Below are 26299 nucleotides of genomic sequence, written 5' to 3' on the forward strand. Positions count from 1 at the left end.
TTTTCGAGGTTTTATGGCGGCTGTATGCTGTTGTAGGGCACAGGAGGTAGAAGAGCTCATTGGAATTTCTAGAATGCTGTCGAAATCGAACAAGCAATGGCAAAAAGGGGAGGCTTTACACAGTATTGGGAAGGCTGGTTTGGAAAATATAAAACTGCCTTCTTGAGCATGCCGTATACGGATTGGCCAAGAGGTGGCCGATCACTGAGCATTTCAAAGAAGCCATGGGAACAAAATACCAGTGTGGCACATCAAGAAAGTGCTTCGTCCCTATAGCAATATTACAAATTTCATCACAAATGTTCAACAATTACTCCAGATATCAAAGAAAACAGGGGAATCAGTGACCACTCCGTAGCCACTATGTGGCGGGGTCATTGCAATGTTACAGCATTTGGTTAGTGCAACTGCAGCCGCCTATCAAGGCCACAGGAAAGAAAAATGACTTGGTGATTGCCGTGGGGTCCCTCTGCTCGGTTGGACAGTTCCACTTGAGTGCAAACGTGTGCTTTCGGTATTGTGCACGTGCTGCCTTTTTCGCAGCGGGAAATTTGAAATTTTTTATTTATGTCGCGCTTTTTGTAAAAACGTTTTTGGTGACTGCAATGAAGCTTAGTGAGTTACCAGGGGCTAGTTCGTTTGAATTGAACAAGGTTGTATTTTGTCTTCAGGACCTCCTTAAGAAAGAAGCCTCTATGGCGGCTATAATTACCTGTCATGTGCCTTGTGGGTGTTCCACTGTTGCTTTGTACGCAGTGCAGAGTTTCGCAAATAAAGGGTCAACTAGCGTGCAACAGAGTACTACTGCTTCTGGTTATTGAGAACACTTCCTCGTTCTCTCGTATATAGGGTCAACAATGAGCGACACAACGCTAATCTGCACCGTCAGTGCGTCCGGTCCCGACGACCCCCTGGCGCTTCCGACGGACGGCCTCTGCGACTTCGTCTTCTACGAGTCACTCTACGCTGGCCAAACCAAGCCCGACACCCTGATAGACGATGTCCCCAGTCCAAGGCTGAAGAGTTTCATGGACGCCGCGTCCACCTCGGTGTTAACCGACTACGGCTGCGCTGTGGACATCAAGTGAGGGCGATTACGAGCTTCTAGCTCGTACAAGTTCTTCGGTGATACGACGAGTACTCGTGTTCGCGATATGGTAGCAGGTACAAAATTCCAAGCGATAGCGATGTCGTTGTAAGAGTTAGACTAGGAGGCAAACGAAAATAAGTGCTGCAGCTAATGCCTACGTCCACATCTCAGGTAGGAATTTAGGGGAGAGCGTGAGGTAGGTACTTAGGTGTGGAGGCACGTAATGAGACGAGGATGCTCGTAGGTATTGTGATTTTCTGTTCACTTTGTTTCTTCAGCAGAGAGTACATTTGATCATAAGCGAAGTTGCGGGTGTAAGATGATATTCCAAATATGCGAATGAACATGAAGGGGCATGAACGGCTCACACAAAGGCCGATGTGTCGTGCCACATTTTTGGAACGCCAGAACTAGAGAACCATGTAATTAATCGAGTGGACACAGTGAGTGGTAAAAAAAGCCCCGAGACAAAATTTAATTTTTTCAACCACACCACAGTCGCCGTCGTAGTATCAATCCTATTGGTCCGAATATTACTCTTGTTCTTATTTTATTCTTGTGTGACCCTATTGTAATGATCATAGCCCACCGATAATTTCGGCTTCCAAAAGGCGTCTAACAAAGGCTTTAGCGCGGAAATCGTTTACCCTTTTCCGCTAATCACGATTTTTACCAAATGTGGTGGACGATTGCAACACTCCCTAATGCAAAATTTGTGCACAGCATGAACGGCAGCCTCCGTTCAAGACGCATAGCTGCTGTGTCTAAGAAAGTTGTCGCGTGATCAGCAAACGCACGGCGGTGAGCGCTACTCTGCCGTTTATCCAGCAACGCGTCGGCGCCGCAAAGAATGTGGTTGTAAATCGTGTTTGAACATGCCGTGCAAAGGTCACGTGGCTCGGATGAACCTAGCATCGAGGATAACGACGGAGGACCAAAAGGATCGATGAGCGTGCAGTACGGAGCATGCGCTGGGTTTTCTGTGCTTGGTGTGAACTTGAAAGAACAACACGCTTATTTTCATGGATGCCTGGCTTTTGGTTTCTTTTCTTGGGCGCCAAGAGACACCAACGGTGGTTTTTCCACACGTGTCTGGCGCGGGATCGGAATACTGCCGTTTCCCTCACACTTTCGGAGGAGCCTCTCGCACCACCTCGGGAAACCGCCCTCCCGTTCATTTTTCGCCTCCATTTTCCTTGTCTCCATTTTCTTCGTCTTCCGTGTTTTCATCGTTCGCTCGGTTACGAGGCTGGCGACGACTCCAAACCACAGTAGCGGGCGCCAAAGTGCTGCGCACTCAAACGTTATTTTCTTGCGAGGTGCTAATATAATCTTGGACATAATAGAGTTGTAATCAGGTGCTAATAAGGAAGAAAATGGATAATAATGTTCTTAAATAAATAGAAAAATGCATATAGATCAATAGCAAATAAAGACCTAATGAAAAGTAATTAGTATGGAAGGTTATGTTATGAAAGTTCATTAAATATATGAACATACAAATTTTGAGGAGTGAGGAAGCACAAAACGCAACTGCATATCTACATAATGTCACCATTGTAGTTGCGTGAGGAGGAGGTTGTTAAGAGCTACCGAATTTCATTTTCTTCAAAACATATATTTGTCTTGAAGTCAAGACGTCCTATTAGACCCAATAATACGTTTTTACAGTTTAGAAGTCCACACAAAGCGAAGGCAACATGCCTCTCTACCGCCTATAACACAGGGAGTTGAGTGACGTCCACTGGAGCTGTGCGCGGCAAAAATAAATAAAAAGGCATCCTTCAGGGTATTGACTATGTAGCGTCGTGTACATTCCCCTTATTTGTTTAAAAGAATCGTCCACAAATTAACAAAAATAGGAATCGGATATACGGTTTCAAGAAAAAAAGTTCAGGGAAGCTCGTATTCACGGGCAAGCTTTGAATGGCGAAGCTTTTGTAGGTGAGCATTGCCGGGCATATAGCAAATTTTCAGTATCATTGTTTCTTTCCACAGTTTCAGTACCAGCAATCACAGTCATATGCACGAAGAATGGTGGATGCAATGTTGTCCTCAGCGTTGTAGATTTTCACCAGCTCAACTGGCGAACCTTGAACTAAGTCGTGCAAGGCTTGAACTATAGCGAAGCTGCAGGGCTTCTTTATTCGCGAACACTGAAGAACACATCACGACGCATTTGTACAAGTTTGAAATTGTTTATTTACATGTTCCGTTGTTTCTTTGCACTGGGCTAGTAGTAGTAGCCATCATATGCGTCGATATCGTCGTGTTCCTCTCGAAAAGGATCGGACATGCGCGGTAGGGCTTGACGATAGTGCTGGGGCTTCTTTTTTTTTTTTTTTTTTGCTAAAGCGACTGAGTGAGCCGGGGACGCAGCTGCCGTCGCGAGGCACGTGCTAACTAGCGCTATGCATTTTCTTGGAATTTTTTTCATACAACACCGTACTTACGGTTCGTACAACAACTCCGCTGATAGAATGGCGGATGACGCGCATATGTGGGCATCGACGGAACGGGAAGCTTTATTAAAGGTATAGTTTCGTTATTATGAACGTCCGCGCAGCATTTTCTTATATTGTTATTGTACTTGCAGGAATTGCTGATTTTTAGAACGGTAAGCGGTGGTGAATGCGTCGAGAAATGCCATAGGTGAGGACCATGGTTCAAAGTTTTACTCTCCCTAGCGAAGACGCCTTTAAAGCGCAAAGAACGTGACATACACATAAACTGTACCTTCTCCGGACGTTCTTTCTAGAGCCGCTTTCCCGCTTTCCCATAGTGTGCGGTACGTGGAGGACACCATTGTGTCCTGCAACTTCCCTCGGCGCCCTCCCTCCTCCCTCAAGGTGCCGTTCCAGCAGCGTGGACGCGATACGCGGGGGTGTTGCGACCGGGCGGGGGCACCCGATCCTTTCTCCGTGGTCTCCAACATACGATGGGTAGTGTGTATGGTGCGAGCGGCCAGCCGCTGTTGCAGCCGTGAAGAAGTCCAGAGCAGTAGGATAACGTAGCTGTTTACTTCATAGCGAGAGGTGAGCCGAAGCCACAGAAACATACAATGCCCTAACGGGCGAGGTTACAATACAGGACACGTGCAGAGCGACCGCATGGATTCGCTGCTCCGACCGGAATGATTTTCAGCGTTTGTGCTGTTTCTATTTATACCCAAAAAAGGCCCCCAAGAGTAACACGCCATGAACATCACAAACATCCACACGCTCTTTCCATAGTTCGTGAGTCACCCATGGCTTCGTCCCACATGGCGTCCGAGAAAGGGGGAGAGAGTGTCCTTGAAAGGTGCCGGGGTCGCGCTATCTAAAGGTTGATCGTGCCGATAGCGAAACGTCTGAGCCGGGTATGTCGGGGCGTGACTCACCGACGCGCAGGTGCCTGAAGGGTGTGGCGAACGTCGTGAAGCATGTCTGGGCGTGCCGCTGTCAGCTGCCGGAGGCGCGTTGCAAAGCGAGGTGACTGACCCGGCATATCGAGACACGAAAGTACGATTCACCGACACGCGGGCGTACGTGGTCGATTCCCACGTGGTGGCTGATGCGGGAAAATACGGCGGCGTTTGGCCGATTCGTAACAGGGGCCAGTAACACCCTCGACTCACCCAGCAGGAAAGCGCAGCAACAGCAGCGCCGCTCTCCACCTCGGGATATCCAGAGAAGAGCCCAAAAAGCTTCGCGTGAAAATGCCTTAACATCTAAGACTGTGCTTAACACTGCTGAAATTTCTTTGGCCACGAACGCGAAGATGTGTTTCCGGACGGGAAAGCTGTGAGAAAGAAATAAAAATGGCGCAGCTTGTACTGGCGGTACAATGCTGGAAAATCAGCAAAGGTGGCGGTCCATCACCCTTCGTCGGAGACCCGGCTGTTGCAGCTTACATTTATTGCCGAACTTGCGGCTCAAAATTTTCCATCAGTGGCCGGCCCGGATCGTTTTCTCCGCAGCCTTTCCCATCTCTCCCAAAGTGCACCGCGTTATCACGCCCAGGAACCAGCGGCAAAGCCCAAAGCCAACGCGAGCTGCGAACCCAAAGTAAAGGCTATCTCCCCAAATCGAATTACAATTCAATCAGATAGATGGCTGCTTCATAACGCGAGGGACCCAAGTTCGATTCCGACCGCACTAAGCGTTTTGTTTCCCATTTGGCTGCACATGTTACTGTTCCGCGCCGCTGCTAACTCCAGACCCCTCGGGGCTTTGGAGTATCCCAGTGATTAGGTTGCCGGTTTCACGGCCTAAATGTCGCGGTTCTGATTCCCGGGATCTCCCTAGCGGCACTTTTTTTAAGGCACGCACTCCCAATACCAGCTCCTGGGCTCCTTGCGTCCTCGCCACTTTCCCTAACACTTTGAGGATGTTTGGGGCGACGGACGCATAGTGCTCGGCCTAAACCTTACCGCTGTTAAAAGTATGCAAAGAAGGGACCTCTGCTTCTTACGGCTGTGGCATGCGGTTCTGCTGGTGTACAAAAGAAAGTGAAGTTTTTGTTTTGAATAAATGTGCACTGTGTTCTTGCCGATAAAAGCATTGCAAGGGTTAGGAAAGAGAGATTAGTACTAACGCTTAAGATGAAAAGATTTGATCTTTGTACATCGGAGATGTCTTTGGTTGCTAACGATTGTACCACCTCGCAGCAACCACAGGGATTTCGCGACCGACCTAGAAGACCCAAAGGGCAAGGATCGAATCGTCGAATTGTGGAACCATAACGTCTTCCACTACGGATTTCTGACGCTGGACCAGTACAGGTCGGACAGTGCCGCCGTGATGGCCGCTCTCAACAACCTTAAGGTGCGGGATATTTGTGGTCATGATACCGTAACAATAAACTCCAAATACGATTTGTGAAGTCACCCTGAGCGTCAACCATAGCTGGTTGTGGCACATTTTATGCCTTTTATGAATTGCTCACAAGCTCACAAAGGTTCTTTGCTGGTTCTAGTTGAACAACGATGATGATAGGCCAATGTATGCCTTGTTCAGATACATTACGCTTAATATATGTGCTGCAGACTGTACTTATACCAATGGTAGTGAAAGGGATATGACACACACGTGATCTTATATTTTCATCACGTAAACCCTCTATCGTCATTCTCTGTTCAAGCGCGACTCGTTTTCACTTGAGCACGTCTTACCAGCATTGTTCAAATCAGTACCACAGCGGTGCTGGTGGGAAGAGCATGTGGCGTATGAAAAGAACATAGTAGAAGAACATTGATTGAGATATTAGGAAAGCACACGGCAAAATGACGAATTCTTTACTAGCCTCCTAAGGCTTTACTTTTGTGGTAATGTTTGAAGTCGGCCAGTTGGTAGGTGTCAGTAATTAGCGATAGCGCGAAGCAGGGTACACCACAAGAAAGCTTCTGGCCTTAACTTCTGCCTCAAATGAACCAAGAAAAGCATAACATAAGTTCCACAAGAATAGTAAACTTCATTATTTGGCCCGCAATGAAACGACGTGATGCAAACGATACACGAGGAGTGTCCCTGTAAATAGAAGATTAACTGCTGTCGAGACAACTCGAGGCACTCTTGCTTGTCTAACTGGATGCCACCCCATCGACCATGTGAAAGATACTACGACACACCATTTCCTCGAGAATAAAAAATTAATGCCACCGGCGAGTTTCGACAGAAAGGTAAACAATACTGTGATTCGCCGCAGGAGTGCTGTGAACAGACATGACTTGTTCCTTCATCCATTCGCTACACAATGGAATGTTAGGGCGCACAGTGTTCCGCTTAGAGCTTTGGGAGGCAAGTCTGGCTTACCCAAGTGCAGCGACACAGTTCCTGCTGTCGTCCAGAGCGGAGGAAGCCATGGACGCAGCTTCCCAAGACGGCGCCCTGGACTAAGGGTACTTGGGAAAATAAAGTTTGCTTCCTTCCTTCCTTCTTAGAGCTTGACACTTCCTGCAGCTATCAAGTCATTGTCAACAAAAATCGAGCATTGTTGCGATTTTGATTACTGAGTGCTCGACACAGGTGACTAGATGTTGGCCAAGCTGTGACTGTCCATATGCGCGTAAGCATGGCCGTCATCCATCCAGTCAAAAATAAACTAATCAGTTGGAACGTAGGGCGCTGTTTGTAAACTAGAAGAGACCAAAAAATGTATACAAATTCTCGAGGAACCCTCTCCTCACAGCCATCTTTAAAGGGATTTGATCAAAACACGAAAGGACAGAGTTTACTTGGTTCGCAGGAAGTCTGCACAAAGAGGCAAATGAGGCGGAAATGTTTGCACCAAAAGGCAAAGGTCAAGAAAAAGTTCCAACATGATTTTACGTTAGAATACGTTGCAGTGAGAGCTTTAGTCGGCTAGAGCAAGAGCCTCCAAAAAAGTGAGACAATCTCACATAAGAGTAACTCGCATCTAAATGCCGTCAGAAAATGGGCCTGTATCCCCACTGCATGACGGCATTCTGTGCTGCGTAATGAACGCGCGTTATGCAGCCGAGGCGCCTGGTGACAAAGCAGTGTCACAGAATGCACAATATTCTCTGCCATCCACACCTGCTAGTGCAATGTCATCCCAAGAAGCATTAGACATACCAAACGGAGCAGCAACTTTGCCCTGAGTACCACTTTGGAAAAGGACGAGGAAAGCTTGTATTCCCGCAATGAACATTAAAAAGGGAGCGTAGGAGGACACAGCAAATCGCAGAAGATTTCTGCGGCAAGGCCATACAGCCAGAAATCCGGAATCTTAATCAACCAAATCACTCACAATGGACTTTCTCTTATGCTCCTATTTAAAGTTTCCGCGCGGAGGAACCCTGCATGGAAATATGTTAAACAATTCCTCACATGCTTCGCATATGGATTTCTCTCCATTTTTTCCTGTGGAACCGCTCCACTACCCTGCACTCTCGGGTGTAACGGACGAAGCCGGCATAATAAGAGTACTGTTTTCGTAGCAATAAAATTTCGCTGCGCAGTTGTGTACGCAATTTCACACCCTACTATTCAATCCTAATACGAGATGCTGCAGGCAGGCGAGGTGGTATTCTTCGTATCGTCCTGATAAGGGCCTATTTTTCTTGCCAGATGCTAAGCCGGGCATCCCCATGCTCCAATCTTCGTGTATTATATCGTTTGTTATATTATCCCTTTGGGAAAGGCTTGGTTTGCAAGAGCCCTCCTTGATAAGCCCCCACACACGTACCTATTTCGGAGGACACTGCGGTTAGATCGGCTGATTTCTTTACTGGACAATACTGAGAGTCAAGACGGCTTACTTCGTACCTCGAACTCGGCAGCTTCACTCTTCTACACAAATGAAGACAATGCTCTGCGCGGACAGAAAAGCCGTTAAAGGGGCCCTGAAAGGCGTTTTGAGCACACTAAATGAACTAGCGCAATCGTTAGATTGGGTCGTCAACATCATCTGTGCCAAGTATTACTCTTTTACGCGCAGCGGAAAGCTCACACTTTTGTTGCAAAGTTTGTCGCTTTTTTCTCACCCTTTCCTTCGTGTTTTTGGACGCCGCCATCTTCACATGTCTACATCATCGATTCCCAGATGTTCGTCATGAGCTAGACATCCTGCTATTGGGCGGCTTTTTCACGCACTTCCGGCAAAGAGATGAGTCGTCTGCTCAGCGTCGGCTCGCCGGCTGATCTGCCAGCGGAGTGCCGGAGTGCTTGGACATTTTACGACAAACGAAACAAGTGTGAACAAACGCTTAACCGTTTGTATTGAATGCAACAGGGCCATAACACGACATGAATATTCTCTTACTTGAGTACGTTCCATAAAGAAAGCGTTGAAGCCCCGTGGCACTTCTTTCTTGCAATTGCAGAGAACGCCCTGAGCCGAGTGCCCGGGTTTGACGCATACATTTCATTCAACTTCCAAACAATCCAGAGATGCGTTTCGAACGAACACAACGTCACAACATGCGTTGCAAGTCAGAACCGCGATTGACAGACGGTGGGTTGCCTCCTCCTGCCCCTCGTAAATTCGGCACTCACCTCGCGCGCGGTTTGCGGGGACGAACAGCTAGTCACTTAACTCTGGCGCACAAGCCGAGATGGCTTTTAGCCACGCACACTGCACATACGCCATGCGGGGTTGAGTCGTACGCCGCTTGAGAAAGATAATCCAGACCATGGGAAGCACTATCCACCCGCAGAATCACAACGTCGCATTTCATTGCGAAACAAAGGCGTCCACAACACACACACCATCGCCTCCTGTAATGCCAAACGCATCTCGCACTTCCAAATGGGAGTAAATAGTATGCCTGCAGTGCCCATATGCCGCGAGGTGGGGCCTCAAGCAGAACCGGGATCACGTAACCGTAACTGACTTCTAGAGCGGTTTGTGCCTTGTTTCCAGGGCAACCGATGTTTGATATTGTCAAAGAAATGGTGCTCGCTCCAGCGCTAGAAAGCTCAGAGCCGCGGAGGAGCATGTTTTGCCAACGTTGCCGCTCTCCACCACGCGTCGCCCCAAGCTGAACTGGCGTTTTGTGCACGGGTTCTGTATCGGTTTAAAATGTCTTTTTCACATGCCGCCGCCAGGAATTACCACCACCACAAAATAAGACCCGGCACCAGCGGGGCCACATGTGATACGGCGCTTTTTGGATAAACAGTGCGCTGTGCATCCAAGGGAGCGAGCGCAGGATCCTCCCCGTGCGGCTGCGAGTTCGCCGCCGATAAAGAGTCGCGTGCCGCCGATAGCAAAGTTCTGCAGCAACGTACACCGCGAAAGCGCAAGGCCAGGCCGCCGCACACATGCGGCCAGATTTTTCGTTCGCTTTTCCAGCCTCGAGCGGAGAGCGGGATTCATGGTGTCAACAAAGCTTGCCCGTAGCAGACGGCTGTGTGAGCAGCGCAATAGCGGAAGTACGTCACCGCCGAGGAGCGCAGCATCATGGGAGGGAAGGCTCGCTCGCCGTCAACAGCGGAGAGTAAGCTGAAAGGAGGAGGAAACGCGGCGCGACGATAACACGCGGTTTTTGATTTACGATTTCTCAGCTAATACTCATCGCTTCAACAAAATTTTTGCGGGAGGAGATTGCTAATACATTGCTTTATTTGGTTACATGTACATCCACGCATCGGCGGCAGGTATTTTAGGACCCCTTTAAGATGCTTTTGGAACTGCCCACCATAAGCCTGGATTCGCCGCCTTGGTATTCTTGGTGTTCATTTCTTGGTGGTTACATTTGCAGATTCGACGAACACTGCCACTGAATTTAAGCATTGCATCATGGCACCACGGCCTGCTTGCTGTAAAAGAAGCTGCATATTTTATATTCGTTTCGACTTTTGGTTTTAAGAATCCCCGTATCTCAGCCTTGCTCTGCTTGTTCCTGGAACAAATGTTCACCCGTACTGCGCTGATGCGGTGGCTGGGCTTTGGACAATTCAAACTCAGCGGTCATAGCATTTTTGGGCAACTGAGCACCCATTTTTGCATTGGAGAGACACATTGGGAAAACATCCGGTGTGGTTCAAACATTACTCCGACACATCAGTGAGCCACACTTCGCGGGATTCCGTAGTCATTTTTTTTCGACCAACCTTTGTTTCTTGTGTGTGGTTTGACGTAATGCTGATAGGAGATTTTAGCACTTTTTTTCACCATGCCATGTGTTACGAAAAGCGTGCCTGGTATGGTGGCACGCCAGGAAAGACATCTAGACATTTTGGAGTAACTTTGAGAACTGTGTTTCATCTTTGAACAGTGTACACATGCCGTCAAGGTCTCGTAAATTTATAGAAATTTCTTCTTCCAGAAACGGCGTGGCTGCCTTCGTCTGCGTTTAAAGGAGCACTCCCTATAGAAAAAAGTATCCTTGTAAACCAGTAATGGCGGTCAGAAAGCCAGTAAAACAAATATTTCCTGATACCACATATCTTTGTTCCACTTGCCTATGACGGCTCCAGTACAATCTTAGTCCTTGTTTGGTGTCTACTCCACAACGCTCCCTTTTCACAAATAAAAGTGGCCTAGTGGGCAAATAAGGGAATGTCTTGGCCGAGCATGCAATGTGAGTGAAAGAGCAGCTGCCCAGGAACATTACGCAATGCAAAACGTTATTCATTCGTTGCATGTTGCGCCGCGAGTATCATCATCATCATCATCACCAGCCTGTCTACGCCCACTGCAGGGCAAAGGTCTCTCCCATTATTCTCCAATTACCCCGGTCCTGTGCTAACTGCGACCAATTTATCCCCGCAAAATTCTTAATCTCATCTGCCCACATAACTTTCTGCCGCACCCTGCAGCGCTTGCCTTCTCTAGGGATCCACTCGTTTAGCCTTAATGACCAACAGTTATCTTGCCTTCGCATTACATGCCCTGTCCACATCCATTTCTTCTTAATTTCTACTGATATGTCCTTAACACGCGTTTGTTCCCTCACCCACTCCGCTCTCTTCTTGTCCCTTAATGTTACACCTATGATCTTCCGTTCCATTGCGCGCTCAGTCGTCCTCAATATAAGTTGGTCCCTCTTAGTGAGCCCCCAAGTTTCTGCCCCGTAGGTGAGTACCGGTAAGATGCAGCTGTCATACACTTTCTTCTTAGGGGACAATGGTAGGCTGCCATTCATTATCTGAGAATGCCTGCCGAATGCACTCCATCTCATTCTTATCCTTAGAATTATCTCTGCCTCATGGTTGGGATCCGGGGTCACAACTTGGCCTAAGTAGATATATTCGCTTACTACTTGCACGGCCTCGCCAATTATCTCAATCTGCTGTGCGGTCCCGAGGTTATTGATCATGACTTTAGTTTTCTGCATATTAATTTTCAGGCCCACGGTTCTACTCTGTTTTTCCAGTGCGGTAAGCATGATTTGCAATTCCTCCCCAGAGTTACTTAACAAGGTAACGTCTTCCTTCAATATCCTCATAGAGGCTTTCCACTACCTGGTTGTCATGACTGGATGTGGGTGCGTAGCCCTGCACCACCTTGAGTTTTTACCTCTTATTGAGCCTAATTACAAGACCTGATACCCTTTCGCTAATGCTGTAGAGTTCTTCAATGTTGCCAGCTATGCTTTTATTCTCTAGAAGTCCCACTCCCAGTTGTCTTTTGTCCACTAGACCACGGTAACAAAGGACGTGTCCATTTTTCAGCAGCGTAAAGCTTCACCTGTCCTCCTAACCTCACTAGGCCCTACGACATCCCATTTAATGCCCTTTCATTCCTCGAACAATACCTGGAGACTCGCTTCACTGGATAAAGTTGTCGTGTTAAACGTTGCCAGGTTCACATTTCAACGGCGGCCTGTCCTGGTCCAAGGATCTTTAGCACCCTCTTCTGCGTCACAGGTCTGACCGCCGCCGTTGTCAGTTGCTTCGCAGCCACTGGAGACTGAGGGCCGTGGGTTAATTGGCGTATTCATGGGAGGTTGTGGCCGTTACTACACCAGGGTTGCAAATCCTGCTCTGGTGAGGGAGTGCGTTAACGGCAAAGGTCGACGGAGTCAGGCCACACCCCAAGCCCCATTCAGCAATTCCATCAATACGCCGATTTAAAAAAAAAATCTGGTTGGAATTGTCTGGCACCGGGATTCGAACCACGGTTGTTCTGCCCGCGAGGTGGATGCTCTACCTCTACGCCACCGCCGCAACCACGCTTTCAAAGCACTTTTTGAAATCAAATTATGTGTTAGGCTTCGTAGTTCGCCGCATTTTCACACTAGGCTACTTCGATTTGTGATTGTGGAACATTGTGAGGAAGACGCTTTATGGGGCCTTCAAAAAATATACGTATTACATTTTCATTTTACCGGCATGATGATACCCCTTGCCCTGTTAGTCTGATTCTCCCTGTCATTTCCTTGAGCTTGCTTGTTTGTCAGGAGAAAGCCAGGCTCAGTCTTGCTGCTATTAATCTTATATATTGCCTTGAATGGAATTATGACTCACAGTGCAGACTAACGAGTTCGGCCGAGAAGACTTTGCTGACCTAAACACCACTTCTGCTCTTGAACGGGTGCCTTGTTCACAACAGACGCAATGGAGAGATACGTTAACCGTCAACTGTAAAGATTGAGGAGACGTTGCAAAGGCAGTGTAGTTCGGACATAGAATTTTAGACGGTTGCATTCAGCGCATTTACAGCTAAAAGATGAGGGGGTCACAAGCTCTAGTTGCTTGAAAAATACACCTGCTGATCAATGAATTTTCAACATGGCTGTTACAGGCACCCTCCCTTTTTTGCTTCCTCCCACTTCAATTAGGCAAACCCTTTTACTTCGACAACCTGTTCGTCTCTGGCCTTTCCTATTTTGATATACGATAACGTATGTTGCCCTACCTAATTGTCTTCTGAGAAATCCCTTGGTTTTTAAAAGTGTAGCCGATTTGAAGCCATCGTTTTAGGCTTGGTCTTGGTAAGCTGGCCTCCCAAGATTGTTTGCTCAGCAGCGCAGCCAAATCACAGTTCTGCTGAGCGCTTTCCTGTTCGACGGTGCGATTTGACCACGCGTTCTATGGCAAACAAATTACCGACAACCAGCTCCGCTGTTTAATCACGTTCACAGAGTGGAATGCCACTCAATGTTAATATTCTGGGGCGCTCCCTTCTTGCAGGCGGTGACCAGTGCTGTACGGAAGGCAACAGGAGGCGAAGCCCTGACGGCTCTGGGCCTCTTCATTAAACTCGGCGACGTGTCGGCCTGCGCCAACGTGTCGTACTTTGTTAAGTAAGCACGCTGACAGCATCCAACATTCGTCTGCCTAAATTAAAGGCCGTCAATGGGATCCTGTAATACTAGTTGAAGACGACAAAAACTTTCCCTTGGTGTAAAGAGGTATTGAAACGTGATTTCTCGCGGTAAATGTAACACACATTTGAGGAAACATTTTGCTACAGCCGTGTTTAATACGCTGTGTACAATAACAGGCTAATGTTCGCCTTTTCATAAATGTTTAGATATTTGGCTAGTTCACTCCTACCTCAACGCTTTCGCACCCTGCAGCGCTAGCCAACAGCCGGGGGTTGTATTTCCGATTTTCTCAAGAGGGTACAGGAGTCAGATTCGCATCACCAAATGGCGTGTATGTACGTTGCCTGATATCTGCCCACAGAAAAAAATCACGCCATTGGCATTCGCCAGCGCATTTAACCAAAATTCACCAAGAAATGTCCATACGAGCAAGATAATGGCAAGGTGCGCTACAAAAATGAGAAGACCAGTGTTTTTCGCTCTTCCCCTGGGAAAAAAACACAACCGTCGCCCCCATACATAGAATCCGCGCCCGCCTAAGTGCTCAGTAACCAGACACGCAAACCACGGACTTTCTGCGGCCAAAAATGTCTCCCTTTATATTCACTAACTCAGTTGAATGCACTCCGATGACAAAATTACCTAAAGTAACTCTGTGCTGCTCGACGACATTGGCTTTGTGTGTCTGCCGGCGCTGAAATGTGGGCGTTTGACTTAGGAAAAGAATTTATGACGCTTAAAACAAACCTATGAAAGATCTGTGATGAAATAGTGAGAACGCAACTGGGAGCTCACGACGACACAAAAATATTCTCTTGACGGTGTGCACGTCATTGTTGGCAGTGTCTAGTCTCTTACGGCGATGTCGACCACTGCTCAAGGGACGAAGTTATTTGCTATTGCTTGCCTCAGGCAAAGGTCGGTTATCTTGCGTGATGAGAATGTGAATTTGTCTGTCGCCTACGCGGTTGTGTCTTGATCTGTTAGATAACCAGTCTCACTGCAGTTTTCTGTTTCTCAAGGCACTCTGTTCTCACGTCTTCTCCGGTCTATCTGCGCGCCCTTCGATTCGCCAACAATAACTAGGAACCTCAGTTGATTTGCATGCTACTTCTCTGTGTTTGATATTGCGAGATCATATTCAAAGTCCAAGTGTGCTCGTCTAAACTGCATCTAGTTTACAAACTCTGTGTCATATCTTATTTCGGAAGCATATAGGGCCAAATGGTGGTTACAGATTTTCTTCTTAATATTTTCGAGCGTCACCAGTAAACAGGAAACATATCAAGCGCATTGGTAACCTGAACCTGGCATGAAATTTTTGTAGTTCACCCTGATATAGGTGCAAGTTCTGTCACAGATATATTATCAAATATCTATCTGCAACAGTGGTTAACGTTTTAATCCTATCAATAACGATACATCAACCTGCAACTATTTTATTCGGGCCATCTATTTCCTTACCTTTCTCTCTCAGAGCGAGGGAGGAGGCTTCTAAAATTAATGTCGCCCTTTCAGAAACACACAAGACACCCATCCCTAATTTCTTTCCACCATGGCACCTACGTCCTACATCATGCGACCTGTCATTAACGCAAGTAGAAAAATTAGGGTACCCAGGAGTTCGATTCCGCAGCACGTCCTGTTTCTGCAGGAAAAGTACAGGTGCGCAGAATTCTTCAGCGTTGCCTCGAAACCGGTTTCTACGGTCGCTTGTGTGCCGGAGGGACAAAATTTTAGCATTAGTAAAACAATAAATTTTCATACCACTTTGTACACGGCAGAAGCGTATCGCATCTTACTTAATTCAAATCACATCATTAAACAGAAACTTCCAAAGGCTATCGTGTACACAGATTCCCTAAGCGTTGTGCAGGCACTGTCATCAGGATGGTCATCTCAGAACTATGTGATAAATGTTCTTTTGAAAGTTCTAATGTCGGCATATGCCTGAAACCTTGAAATAACTATATGGTGGGCACCAGGGCAGTCTGGAATCCCTGGCAATGAGGCCGGAGATCAAATGGCTGGTGCTGCTGCTCTCATGACTACAGTTGGCATTACAGCAGTACCTTACACCGGCCTAAGGACACACATCAGACGACAGCTTCGTAACACATGTCAATTACACTGGAGTCAACAAGCAGACAACAGACTACACATAATAAAACACCATTTTGGTGCTGCACAACTTCCTCACACAAAAGATACACTGAAGTCACCATGGCTGGACTGAGGATAACCCACACACATGTAACGCACTCCCACCTGCTCACTGGATCTTTTATACCCATGTGTAGCAAGTGTGAAAAGGGCCTATCTGTAGTCCATATACTCGTCACATGCAAGCCACTTGACACAACAGGACACAACCATTTCCCTTAATTATGCAGATGACACATTGCACTGCACCCATGATACTTTTTAGCCAACGAACCAATCTTTTCTAGTCAACGTGGTCTGAAGTTTTAGGCTGACGTAAAATTTCTGCAGCTTTTGCGATATCAGGTGTAATGATCCTGGCATTATACACCAGCCGTCTCAACTGTAGTTCGTATTGCGTCACTTTTACTTTTACTCACACGCTTTAGAATTTATGGCTTCATCAACCATTAAATGACTTTTCTGGCGCTCTTTGCCCTTGTTGGCCTTGCGGTATTAAACACAATTTATCATCCTCATCAACAAGAGTGGTTACCCTATAAACATATTTTACGCGACCACACACATCACGCTAGGCCATGCGGAACCGTCATCATAGATGAATCGTTGCAAAGGGAGTGCTTATATGCTCCTTACTCACGTTTATAGGAACGGTGGATGGGGTTTTGGTCCCGCTTCTGGTGAAAACTAAGACAGGCGGCTTTTTGAGACAGTCACGGAATATCACTTGCATGAAGCATACATTCCTCCTCCTAAATACGTCTAGTTCATTACTGTTGCTATAGCCACAGTGTGGGCGAGTAACCATTTGGTCGGTTTCACAGCACACACACACGAATAAACGTGCTGCCCCAGCCTTCATATTTATAAGTGCTTGTGCTCAAAGTCACTGGAATTTAGGCTAAGGGATTGCCTGGCGCCTTTCCTGTTATGTACCACGAGCGGCAGCGTCTGAAGAACCGGGATCTGTGCTAGCAGTCATAGGAAGGCATATCCAAAGCATTAGTGCGACTATTGTGTATAACAAAATGTGTATGTGTGTATATGTGTATAACAAAAGTAGCTGTCTGGTATTCTCTTAAGCTTGGGCCAAACGCTTAGTTTCGAGTTTTTACGATGACAACCGGACCAACGCTTTTCTCTGTTGTGCCTATTTTTATGCTTTTTTAGTTATAAGATGGTACAATTTCACAGTGTTATTTGTTGTACTGATCGGTTCTTTTTCTTTAAAATTGTGTGAATTATTTACTACTTTGCTTTGTTATAATGCGGTGTCCTATACTTTAATCTTTTAGCGACAGAAGGAGGATTGTGATTGAATTATTGCAAATGCATGCTGCCGTACTCTATTGGGCTCGGGAACTTTGTGAACCTCACTAGAGCTTTATTTTCGAGCCCACTGCTCCTTGGAGTGGAAATAAACATATTTAAATTAAAATGTTTGCGCATAACGAATACAATAGTTTTTTTTTTTGGGAATGTTTGCCGGTTTACGGCGCCAAACCTCAAAGTGTGAGGCTAGGCCGAACGTCGTATGTTTAGGCTTGATGCTATGTTAAACCTGAAAACCACTGTCACACGGGCATTTCATCCAAGCTGAAGTGAACCAGAATTAATATCGTGCACCCCAGCCGTGCGCCTGCTGCTGAATGGCATGTTTCAGTACCGATTAGGTTATTAAACTACCGTAGGTCATCCAGATGACACCACAAATGTATTTTGTAACAAGCGTCGGGTAACCCTGCGACGCCGTAGCCGGTATTAGCTGAATTCGCAGATGTGCCAGGGCCATTCGTTGTAGCGTAGTTAGCAGGAAAGGGTGCAACGCTTTGTGCTTTGGTGAGTGAGCCCTTCTTTTGCGACGAAAGCTTGTGTGGGTCCATGTTTTTTTTCATAATTTTCCAACAGGGAAGATACTGCAACATCAACTAGTAGTGGATGCTGTACTCGATACAGACATCCGTACGCGTGCGAGAGGCTATTTTTGTTTTCCGTGGCGATTGACCCGTGCGGTTGAGAGTGTGCAAACCCAATTTTTAAAAGTAGATATAATGATTTACATAAATTTCCTCACACGTTTAGTTGAGTCAATTGATTTGGTACAACTTGCCGTGTTACTTGAAGTTGTGCCTTTTTATAAACTTTTTCATCCGTCAATCTTTATAAGATCAAAGCATGTTCTGGGCTGTGTTGCGCATGCACGGTGACATCTTCCTGTCGACTGTGGCAATTATAGTGCCGCTAGCACAGCCCACTCATAAAATGGAAGCTCCCAGAACTGAAGAAAAAAAAGGTCTGTAGCAATTCTGCGGAACGAGATCATCAACGGGTCTTTCCGATTGCACTTCGGAAATTAGGACTGAGTCGAGCTCAGTCGAGGTCCATAGTGATTGAACCGGGTCATGTAGCATGGCCTGATCCAGACTGAGTTCTACCACGATCGACTCAATCGGTATTGAAAGTGTCCGTGTTACAGAGGTATAGGTTGATCCTTGCGACGTCCCGAGCATTGCCCCACTCATTAAAAATCGATGTGCAAGGTTGTGTTAGGAACAACCATCAGGGCCAACAGCACTTTCCAGAGAATTGCTAAAGACCGAGATACAATGATACCTCACGTATCATATAAGCAACAATAAACGTGAAACTTCTTATTCAATGCTCCCTACCTGGGCGTAGGGATTAGTTGCCCTTGTCCCTTCTTATGAGATATACCATGAAGTGGAGCCTGGCTCTGGTCTTTTAATGTTGGTTTTTCTCGCGCACTTGTCTGCAAGCGTGGCTGCCTGCATCTGCCGCAGGACTATCTTCACGCCGACAGCGCTTGTCGTCCTCGCTCACATCTCTTACCAGGACAACGCGTTCAACACGTGCAGAATAATCCCGCCGATGATGTACCAAGTCCCGCTAAAGTACTTGGCGGTTATGAAGTACGGACACGCATTCGTGAGTTTTACTCTTTTTGAAACGAAGCTTTTTGAAACGAAGAGGGTCTGTCGCGAAGGTTCGTGTCCACGTAACACTTCCCCGAACAATGGAAGTTACTGGCACCGCCAGGAATCAAATTTGGAACGAATAGAGAAACGGAGCGGGAGCTCGCTGTCTTACCGATTGAGCTGGGAGCGCACGCGGAGACGGGGGAGACAGACGGTGCGCTAACCGAGCACATCTGCGTGTTTACTCCTGCGTTCTCGCTAAATGCCATTTGGTAGCGTCGCGCTACCTCTCGCGCCGCTGTGCGGTCCACACACGGCACGTGTAGCGGCTATGCGTGCGCTTTGCGCATGCGCTAGAAGTTAGTCAAAATTAAGGGAAGCTCACACGAATGTGGGTACCTCACATTTCCGTCGCTGCCGCCGATCTCGTCGTCTCCGTCGGCGGCGGCAGACACGGGGGAGAAATCAGATTGTCTAACACCCGGATTGAGCTTCCTATAATTTTATACTAAAGAGTTTCCACTCATGTGCTTCACAAATACAACTCAACCAACCACCATCCGTGGATCATGCAATTATTTATCCTTAGCAACTAATATTTCTTAACTTTCAAACATGTAGCGCAGAAGACGAGAGACACAGACAAGTAGACACACACTGCGCTAACTTCCACCTTTATTGAAAGCGATATCACACATATATATAGGCAAGAATCCCGTGACGTCACACACATGCGTACATCAGCGCGAACGCAAGTAGGCAATCTCTTTTTCTGTAATTTGATAGAAGTCGAACTTACACAAGAGCTGCCTAACCTGGTTATCTTTTCCGCCTCAATGATTTCACGTGTACACTTGTCCTTACTCTTACCAATAATAAAACATTTATCAAGGAATGGTCTGCAATCTGTACATGCGTTACAGTGCATAACTAGTAGTCCATCTTGTTCATTTTTGTTGTTTACATTGCAGATTGTGCTCACGAAGGCCATCATTTAGACAACGACCGGTTTGACCAACATACTGTTTACCACAATCTGGTAGACAACACTATCTATACATTAACGAACGGAGTTTGGTGTTTCTTTTTACAATTATTAGATATCTATCTGCCGATCACCCTTATTTATCTTACAAAGCCTATCCAACTTCTCTGATATGATTGTGGGGTTTAACGCGCCGACGCAACGCAGGCGATGAGGCGCGCCGTAGTGGAGGGCTCCGGATTAATTTTGACCACTTGGGGATCTTTATCGTGCGCCGAAATCTCGTACACGCAGGCGTTTTTGCTTTTCGCCTCCATCAGAAAAGCGGCCGCCACGGCCGGGAATCGAACCCGCGACCTCGTGCTCAGCAGCGTAACGCCTTAGCCACTGAGCCACCGCGGCGGGTCCTATCCAACTTCTCAGGGGCTGAAAATGCAACTGGTACTTCTATTCGTTTTGCAGTATATAATATGCAATATGCAATATTTTGCAATATAAGGCGTTGGAAGTTAGCGCCGTGTGCGTCTACTTGTCTGTGTCTCTCGTCTTCTACGCTACATGTCTGAAAGTTATGTACCAACAAGGCCAAATTTCTACGCTACTGAATACCTCCTTAATTTAATAAAGGTTGTGGTTAAGTGCATTTTTTTGTCTCCGGTTTTACTCGTTGTAGAGCCACTTATATGAATTCAAGTGACGTCGCATGAGTAATCATTGTGGGTGTCGTTTACATATTCCATTACCAAGCAGGTTGACAGGGTGGAATGGCGCACAATTTTGTTGCCTGAAAAGTCCGTTGAATCCCCCCCCCCCCCATGGCCCAAATTTTAAAAATCAACGGGGAGGCAGCATTGGGAGCCTCCAAGAATTATTGGTGTTTGCATTGATTCTTTTTAAATCATGAATGCAGTCTAAAGCGCGTTATTACAGTACGGTTATGACGTTTCTGCCGGACAGTATTCTATAAAAATTTAAGTGGGGAACACTTAGAATGACAAGTTTATTTTCTTGCCTTATAGGTTACGCTTTACGTTAGCGCAAAAAAATTACAATAGCATTGAGTGTGGCCCGTCTAGCGCTGCCGGTCGGAAATATTGGAGCAGAAATTATTCTCAGCGCAACTGTAACTACCGTAGCGTTTCATACTAGGTCGAACGGGGATATATCGAAATCCAAGGGGATCGCGAAATAGTTGGATGTGTCGATTATTCGAAATATAAAATATGCCCATCTGAACCTTATCTGAAAACTTCGCACGTCACTGAGACCGTTCAGGGATCGCGATCACCGGTGTATTCCCCATTTGTTGTTTAAAACACGGAAAATACGAAACATGGCGCGACGACCCCCGCACTTTAGTGACCAGGAAAAAGTCCGCGAGCTGCGCTTGCATTATCTTCTGCGTCATGAAGTTCACTAAACTACGTTAAAGATTACTGACTCCAATGATATGAGAAATCCGGGCGCCATGCACTATGCTGCCGCGGACCCGAATTACGATGAACGCTGACAAGCTCGGCTGCCGCAGACTGCATTGTTTAGCATGTGGTTGAAGAGCGTGACATCGCAACGATGCCAAAGAAACGCCGCCCTCACCGACGGTGAACCTATGTACACCGAAACGAACGACGGGAGGGCAATTCCGCTGCCAAAGTGAGCAAACGTGTAAAGGAAGGCGGTCAGAACACAAAGCAGGGTTTGCATTATGTGCGAGCGGCGTGCGAGAAACAAAGTTTGACGAGTCTGTAAAGTGTGAACGAAGCGTGCGAGTCAGGGGGGCCTCCAGTTCGCGAGGGAGGGGCACGCGAATACTGCTGGATCGTGCTTTTCTGTTCTTAAAACTTCAAAATGCCTTGACCGTGCGAGACATTACAAACGTCTCCCTAGAAAGAAGCACCGAAAAAATATTTGTCTTTACTGACCTTACCAGTACCAGCCTTCGGGATCAGCCGTATATATCATCTAGCCTAACGTAACCTAAACTATCCGTCAAGAACAATTCCAATAATTTCCAATAAAAGCAACGCAATAATCCTCCGAAATCGGAATCGAGCGTGCACCCTTATATCCTCAGAGTGGAGAATCACCACTGCACGATCACGCATGCTTGTTAACCGGTTTGGTATCGTCCGGGCCGTCTTTTCTAATTTAGGGTGTCTCGTGTGACGTATATTAAGACTCCTAATTTGAGTAGGACTGATGTCTGAATACTGTGAGAACCGGTCACGTCCGACTTACCTATAGTAACTACGTTCACCTATATGCACCACGTCTATAACAAAGCCGCCCTCGTTGCAACACGGATGTTAAAGTGATGGTCCCATGCAGTTTCTGGCCAATTTAATACATTGATGTATAATTCTGCCTAATTTCGCTAGAATTCAAGGTTAGGTAGCGCAAAGTGTGAACATATCTTTAATGCCATTGTTATGACTCAGTTTGAGTGTTCTTCAACTTCGCGGGTGCTTTACAGATTGACACCGTGGCTCCGTTGCAGTGCGTCAAGAAAAACCTGGGTGCCCAGCGCACCACGTCACTGGCCATCTCAGTGTCGCTCAAGGGACGTCGCTACAAGCCCCTTTCTCCCGATACGGATCCCAATATCATCGGGACGTTCGACCTGTTCAACTATTGTTCGGGAGATAGCTCCTACGACCAGACTGCACCCTCGGCCCAGGTATGTTTCTCGTGATAATGCTGTTGCGTATCGCAACAGTTGGTCGTCCTCCAGATGTTCAGTTCGGCATAAGGAGGAAGGTCACGCTGACAAGCCGTGACGTACGGGGTGCAATGGAAGCAGCGTGCACAAATCACGTGATCCTTGTGGGTAAAGTCATTACTTGGGTGTGGGTAGACTTCAACCCTTCCAATTTTGTTGTAGTGGAACTGACGCTCACTGCATGCAGGGATTGCGGACTCACCACTTTGATACCCATAAGTGTGCTGCTGTTGACAGAAAAGTGTTCTGAAATATTTTACCATTCCTTGATAGCTAAGAGAATTCTCTGCCGCGGATGGGAAGGTCAGTGAAGCACATCATAGAAGATGTCCGTAAAAACTGATTTTGGAGATGACAGGCCGAACAATGATAAACGCAATATGCTCGCAAGCGATGCGCAAAAAAAGTACAGGGAAGAGTCACAGCGGCGCCGCATCTTCATTTGAAGAATTGGTGAGCCTGCAGAACTACAATACTAATGTTATCTTTTGCAGTTGTGTGAACTTACTGGATCTTACAAGCAACACCTCACGTACAACACTGCTTACCAAGCTGTTGTCACCTACGACAAGACCGAAGGGTTCACAATCATTTTTGAAAACGAGGACTCCATACGCAAAAAGGTGATAACTTCATTTCCTGTTGCCCCCCCCCCCCCCCTCATATATCGAAAGTTCGAGTTCATTGCAGCGTTCTTAGGAATACGGAATTGCATTTGCCTAAGTATTTTATTTTAAAATCCGTTTTACGCGCAAATTTGTTGCAAATTATGTGCGTGTTTACGCACACCAGTGCTACAGTGAGCGATTATTTCTATCTGTTACTCTCAGGCTCGGTCCACGCAGCATATCCAGCGCGTTCTCTGGCTCGGGCATGCACAGAAGGTTCCGCGACTAGTGTGCCGACTGTCGTGAAATTTACGAATCAGACGATGCCGCGCTTTGTGAAGCCCTGCACCCGGAGTGGTCTCTGTTGCGGCCTTATTGCGGGTGACGCCGCATGGCTTACAAGAGCAACTCGATTGCGGTGTCCGAAACGTCGCTTTGGTTGGAGGCCGATATCGCACACTCGTCGAGCACTCCAGCACAACAGTATAGAGCGCAACGGCTGTACCGGCACGCTAATGAACGCGCTGGTGCGTAGTCCGGTAGTGTTGGCGAGCGGCATTCTGGGATACCAGGCCGAGGTGTCCGGCGAATATAGCGTCGGATAGAAAAATGTTCCATCACTACGCCCGCGCCGATAACCACGCTTAGAAGTGTTAAACCTGAGTCAGTCTTTTTCTTACCTCTGATTCTGTGGAATGTATACCTGCTTCATAGTTTCATTCGTTTCCCTTCAAACGCCGTCCTTTGCCTGTGCTTGTTAGCGTGCATTGGTGGGAAGAGCAAACTAACACGAGGACAAGAGAACAAAACAAAAACATAGACGAGACAACGCGCTACTATCAACTGAAATTTCATTTTGAATTTTTTTTTTTGAAAAAAGGGAACGTTCCTGCATTTTTGCAGCCTCATCTTTGCATAGGGGCGATTTCGCGTGCAAGCTGGGTGCACTTCCCAAGCGTTGTAGTTCAAAAAAAGTGCCGAGTGGCAGACCGGGGAGCCGCTTGTACATATTTTAACGGTAGGCGCCCGGTGCCACCAAGGCACACGAATGCACATGGTGCCTTCCACAGCCACAGTGAACGCTCAGCTTGTAACCACCTTTGCCTGGACATGCTGCCTGACTCTTGCACCCCTGGCAATGCGGCAAAGCGTCTGGAAGGACGGGAAGCCCCGCCACATGGACAAGTGTCCGAGGCCCCTTCGCAAGGGTAGAGGCAGCTTTCCAGACGTGAATTCCTTTTTCGAGGGTCCGCACTCGACCGGGAATGCCTGAACCCGGTAAAGAAACCGGTGGTTCGTTATGCAGCCCAAGCGAAATAGTGGACTAAAGGTGCCTCGGGCCACTCGCTTCCTCGAGGTGTTGTGTTTGATTTCGGAAGGAACGAGGAACTAGGAAAGCATGGCTCGCTGGAATCCCAGGGAAAAGAATCCAGAATTAGGAAAGATAATCGTAATTCCGTACATGCATGGGCTCTCTCACAGACCAACGACAATTGCGCAGGATTCAGGAGCCACAGTGTTTTTTCGGCCCCCACAAGCTTTCGAGACTTTGCAGAAAAGCTAGTAGAGGCCTTCACAGGAGAAGAGGTGAAATAAGCAGCACAGAGTAAAGTTGGTGCCTTGTGTAAACAAAGTGGTGTATTCGCTGCTGCCCCTCCGTTCATGCAACAAGCGTTACATTTGTCAAAGGGGCGGCTGTCTTATTAATAGACTGCGCGAACACAGCAACAACTTATCAAATGCTGCTAGTGGCCATGTGGGCTCGCATTGCCTCCAGTGCGGCTGCAGGCGGCCGTCTTAAGAATGCGCGGTAATACGCCGACACCAAGAGCAGACTACCGGAGAAATTATAGAAGCTGCGCCACTTGTTAGATTCGGTGACGACTGTATAACGTTCCCTCTATATAACTGTCACCAAAAGAATTGCTCTATCTATCGATTCGGGGAGAATAGGTGTAAAATGGCAGAGTTTTCCAAGTGGCAATGTATTGTTTTCAAGACTATCTTAAAGGCTACCTGATACATTCTTGTGTTAGAGTGGCACCATGTTAGTGTATATAAGCTGTTTTGTTTCAAAATAAAATATCAGTTGATAGTAGCGTTTTGTCTGGTCTATGTTTTTGTTTCCGTCTCTTGTCGCCCTGTTAGTTGCGCTTCCCGCCAATTCAATGTATTACCAACTCGCCCAAGCTTGCGCTCTTGCTTGTTAGGTGTGCGACGCAGCCGGCGCCTACCCGCTCAAGCCGTTCTCGCTGGCGGCTTACGACGTCAACTTCGATGCGGGAGTCAGCAGCTGTCCGTCACCGGGCACGAAGGGTGACTTCTCTCGGCTTCGGATCGTCCGCGGCTTGATCCAGTACGTGCTCGACCCCCCGAAGGCAACCACCGCCTGCGAAGCCGTCTCGTGAAGCCACTCAGCTGCCTTCGCCCATTAGAGACGTTATATATGTTTCTTCTTTTTGAATGCTTTTATAGTTGATTTGATCAATGTTTTCTATTTTACTAGCATTGTTATTATAAGTTTGAATATAGAAACAAATTTGATGTCATTATTCACAGATTTGTAGTAGTCACTAGCGAATTTCTTATTATGGTTGGTTCTGATTCTGTGCCTGATCCATGCGAAATAATTTTTTGTTTGCTTCTCTGTAACCCATGAAGCTCCATGTGGAGCATCATAATGAGATGAGGAGTTGCAGTTGTCTGTACAATGTTGTTTGTAGGGAAAATGTATAGTTTTTGGCTTAAGGTCAATTGATAAGGGGAAGAGTGAAATTGCACTGGAACAGTTGGCAGTTAAGTGGTCTCTAGGGAGCCAGAGAACAATATCAAACGACTTCACCATTCATGGGGCGAGATTCTTGTCTGTTATCGGCAATAGACAAGGTAGGCTGCACGCATTCTTGTGGTAGGTAGCCTTGAGCACTACCGCACTCTCGGGAACTTGAAAGCAAATACCTTCGCCTTTTGGCATGGAATGGGAAAGCTTTATGGAGCCCGATGGTATTACTTATCGCTCGTCATTTTCTTGAGTCACACACGACGCTTGCGGTGACAACTTCCTGCCACTGCCCGTATGC

General features: G+C 47.0%; 1 protein-coding gene across 1 annotated transcript in view; it reads left to right on the top strand.

Annotated features, from left to right (window-relative positions):
* The window catches only part of LOC144139942 (uncharacterized), a 50121-nt gene extending 24460 nt beyond the window's left edge, over positions 1-25661 (top strand). The window contains exons 3-9 of the mRNA XM_077672167.1: positions 850-1084; positions 5739-5895; positions 13672-13784; positions 18773-18917; positions 22366-22569; positions 23106-23234; positions 25430-25661. Of these exons, the coding sequence (XP_077528293.1) occupies positions 858-1084; positions 5739-5895; positions 13672-13784; positions 18773-18917; positions 22366-22569; positions 23106-23234; positions 25430-25627 (1173 nt within the window). The 5' untranslated portion in view covers positions 850-857 and the 3' untranslated portion in view covers positions 25628-25661. The remainder of the gene's footprint in view (positions 1-849; positions 1085-5738; positions 5896-13671; positions 13785-18772; positions 18918-22365; positions 22570-23105; positions 23235-25429) is intronic.
* Positions 25662-26299: the final 638 nt, after the last annotated feature.

This window comes from Haemaphysalis longicornis, unplaced genomic scaffold (assembly GCF_048455015.1).
Source record: "Haemaphysalis longicornis isolate Haplotype H1 unplaced genomic scaffold, Haemaphysalis longicornis Haplotype H1 scaffold_5, whole genome shotgun sequence".
In the NCBI taxonomy this organism is placed as follows: domain Eukaryota; kingdom Metazoa; phylum Arthropoda; class Arachnida; order Ixodida; family Ixodidae; genus Haemaphysalis; species Haemaphysalis longicornis.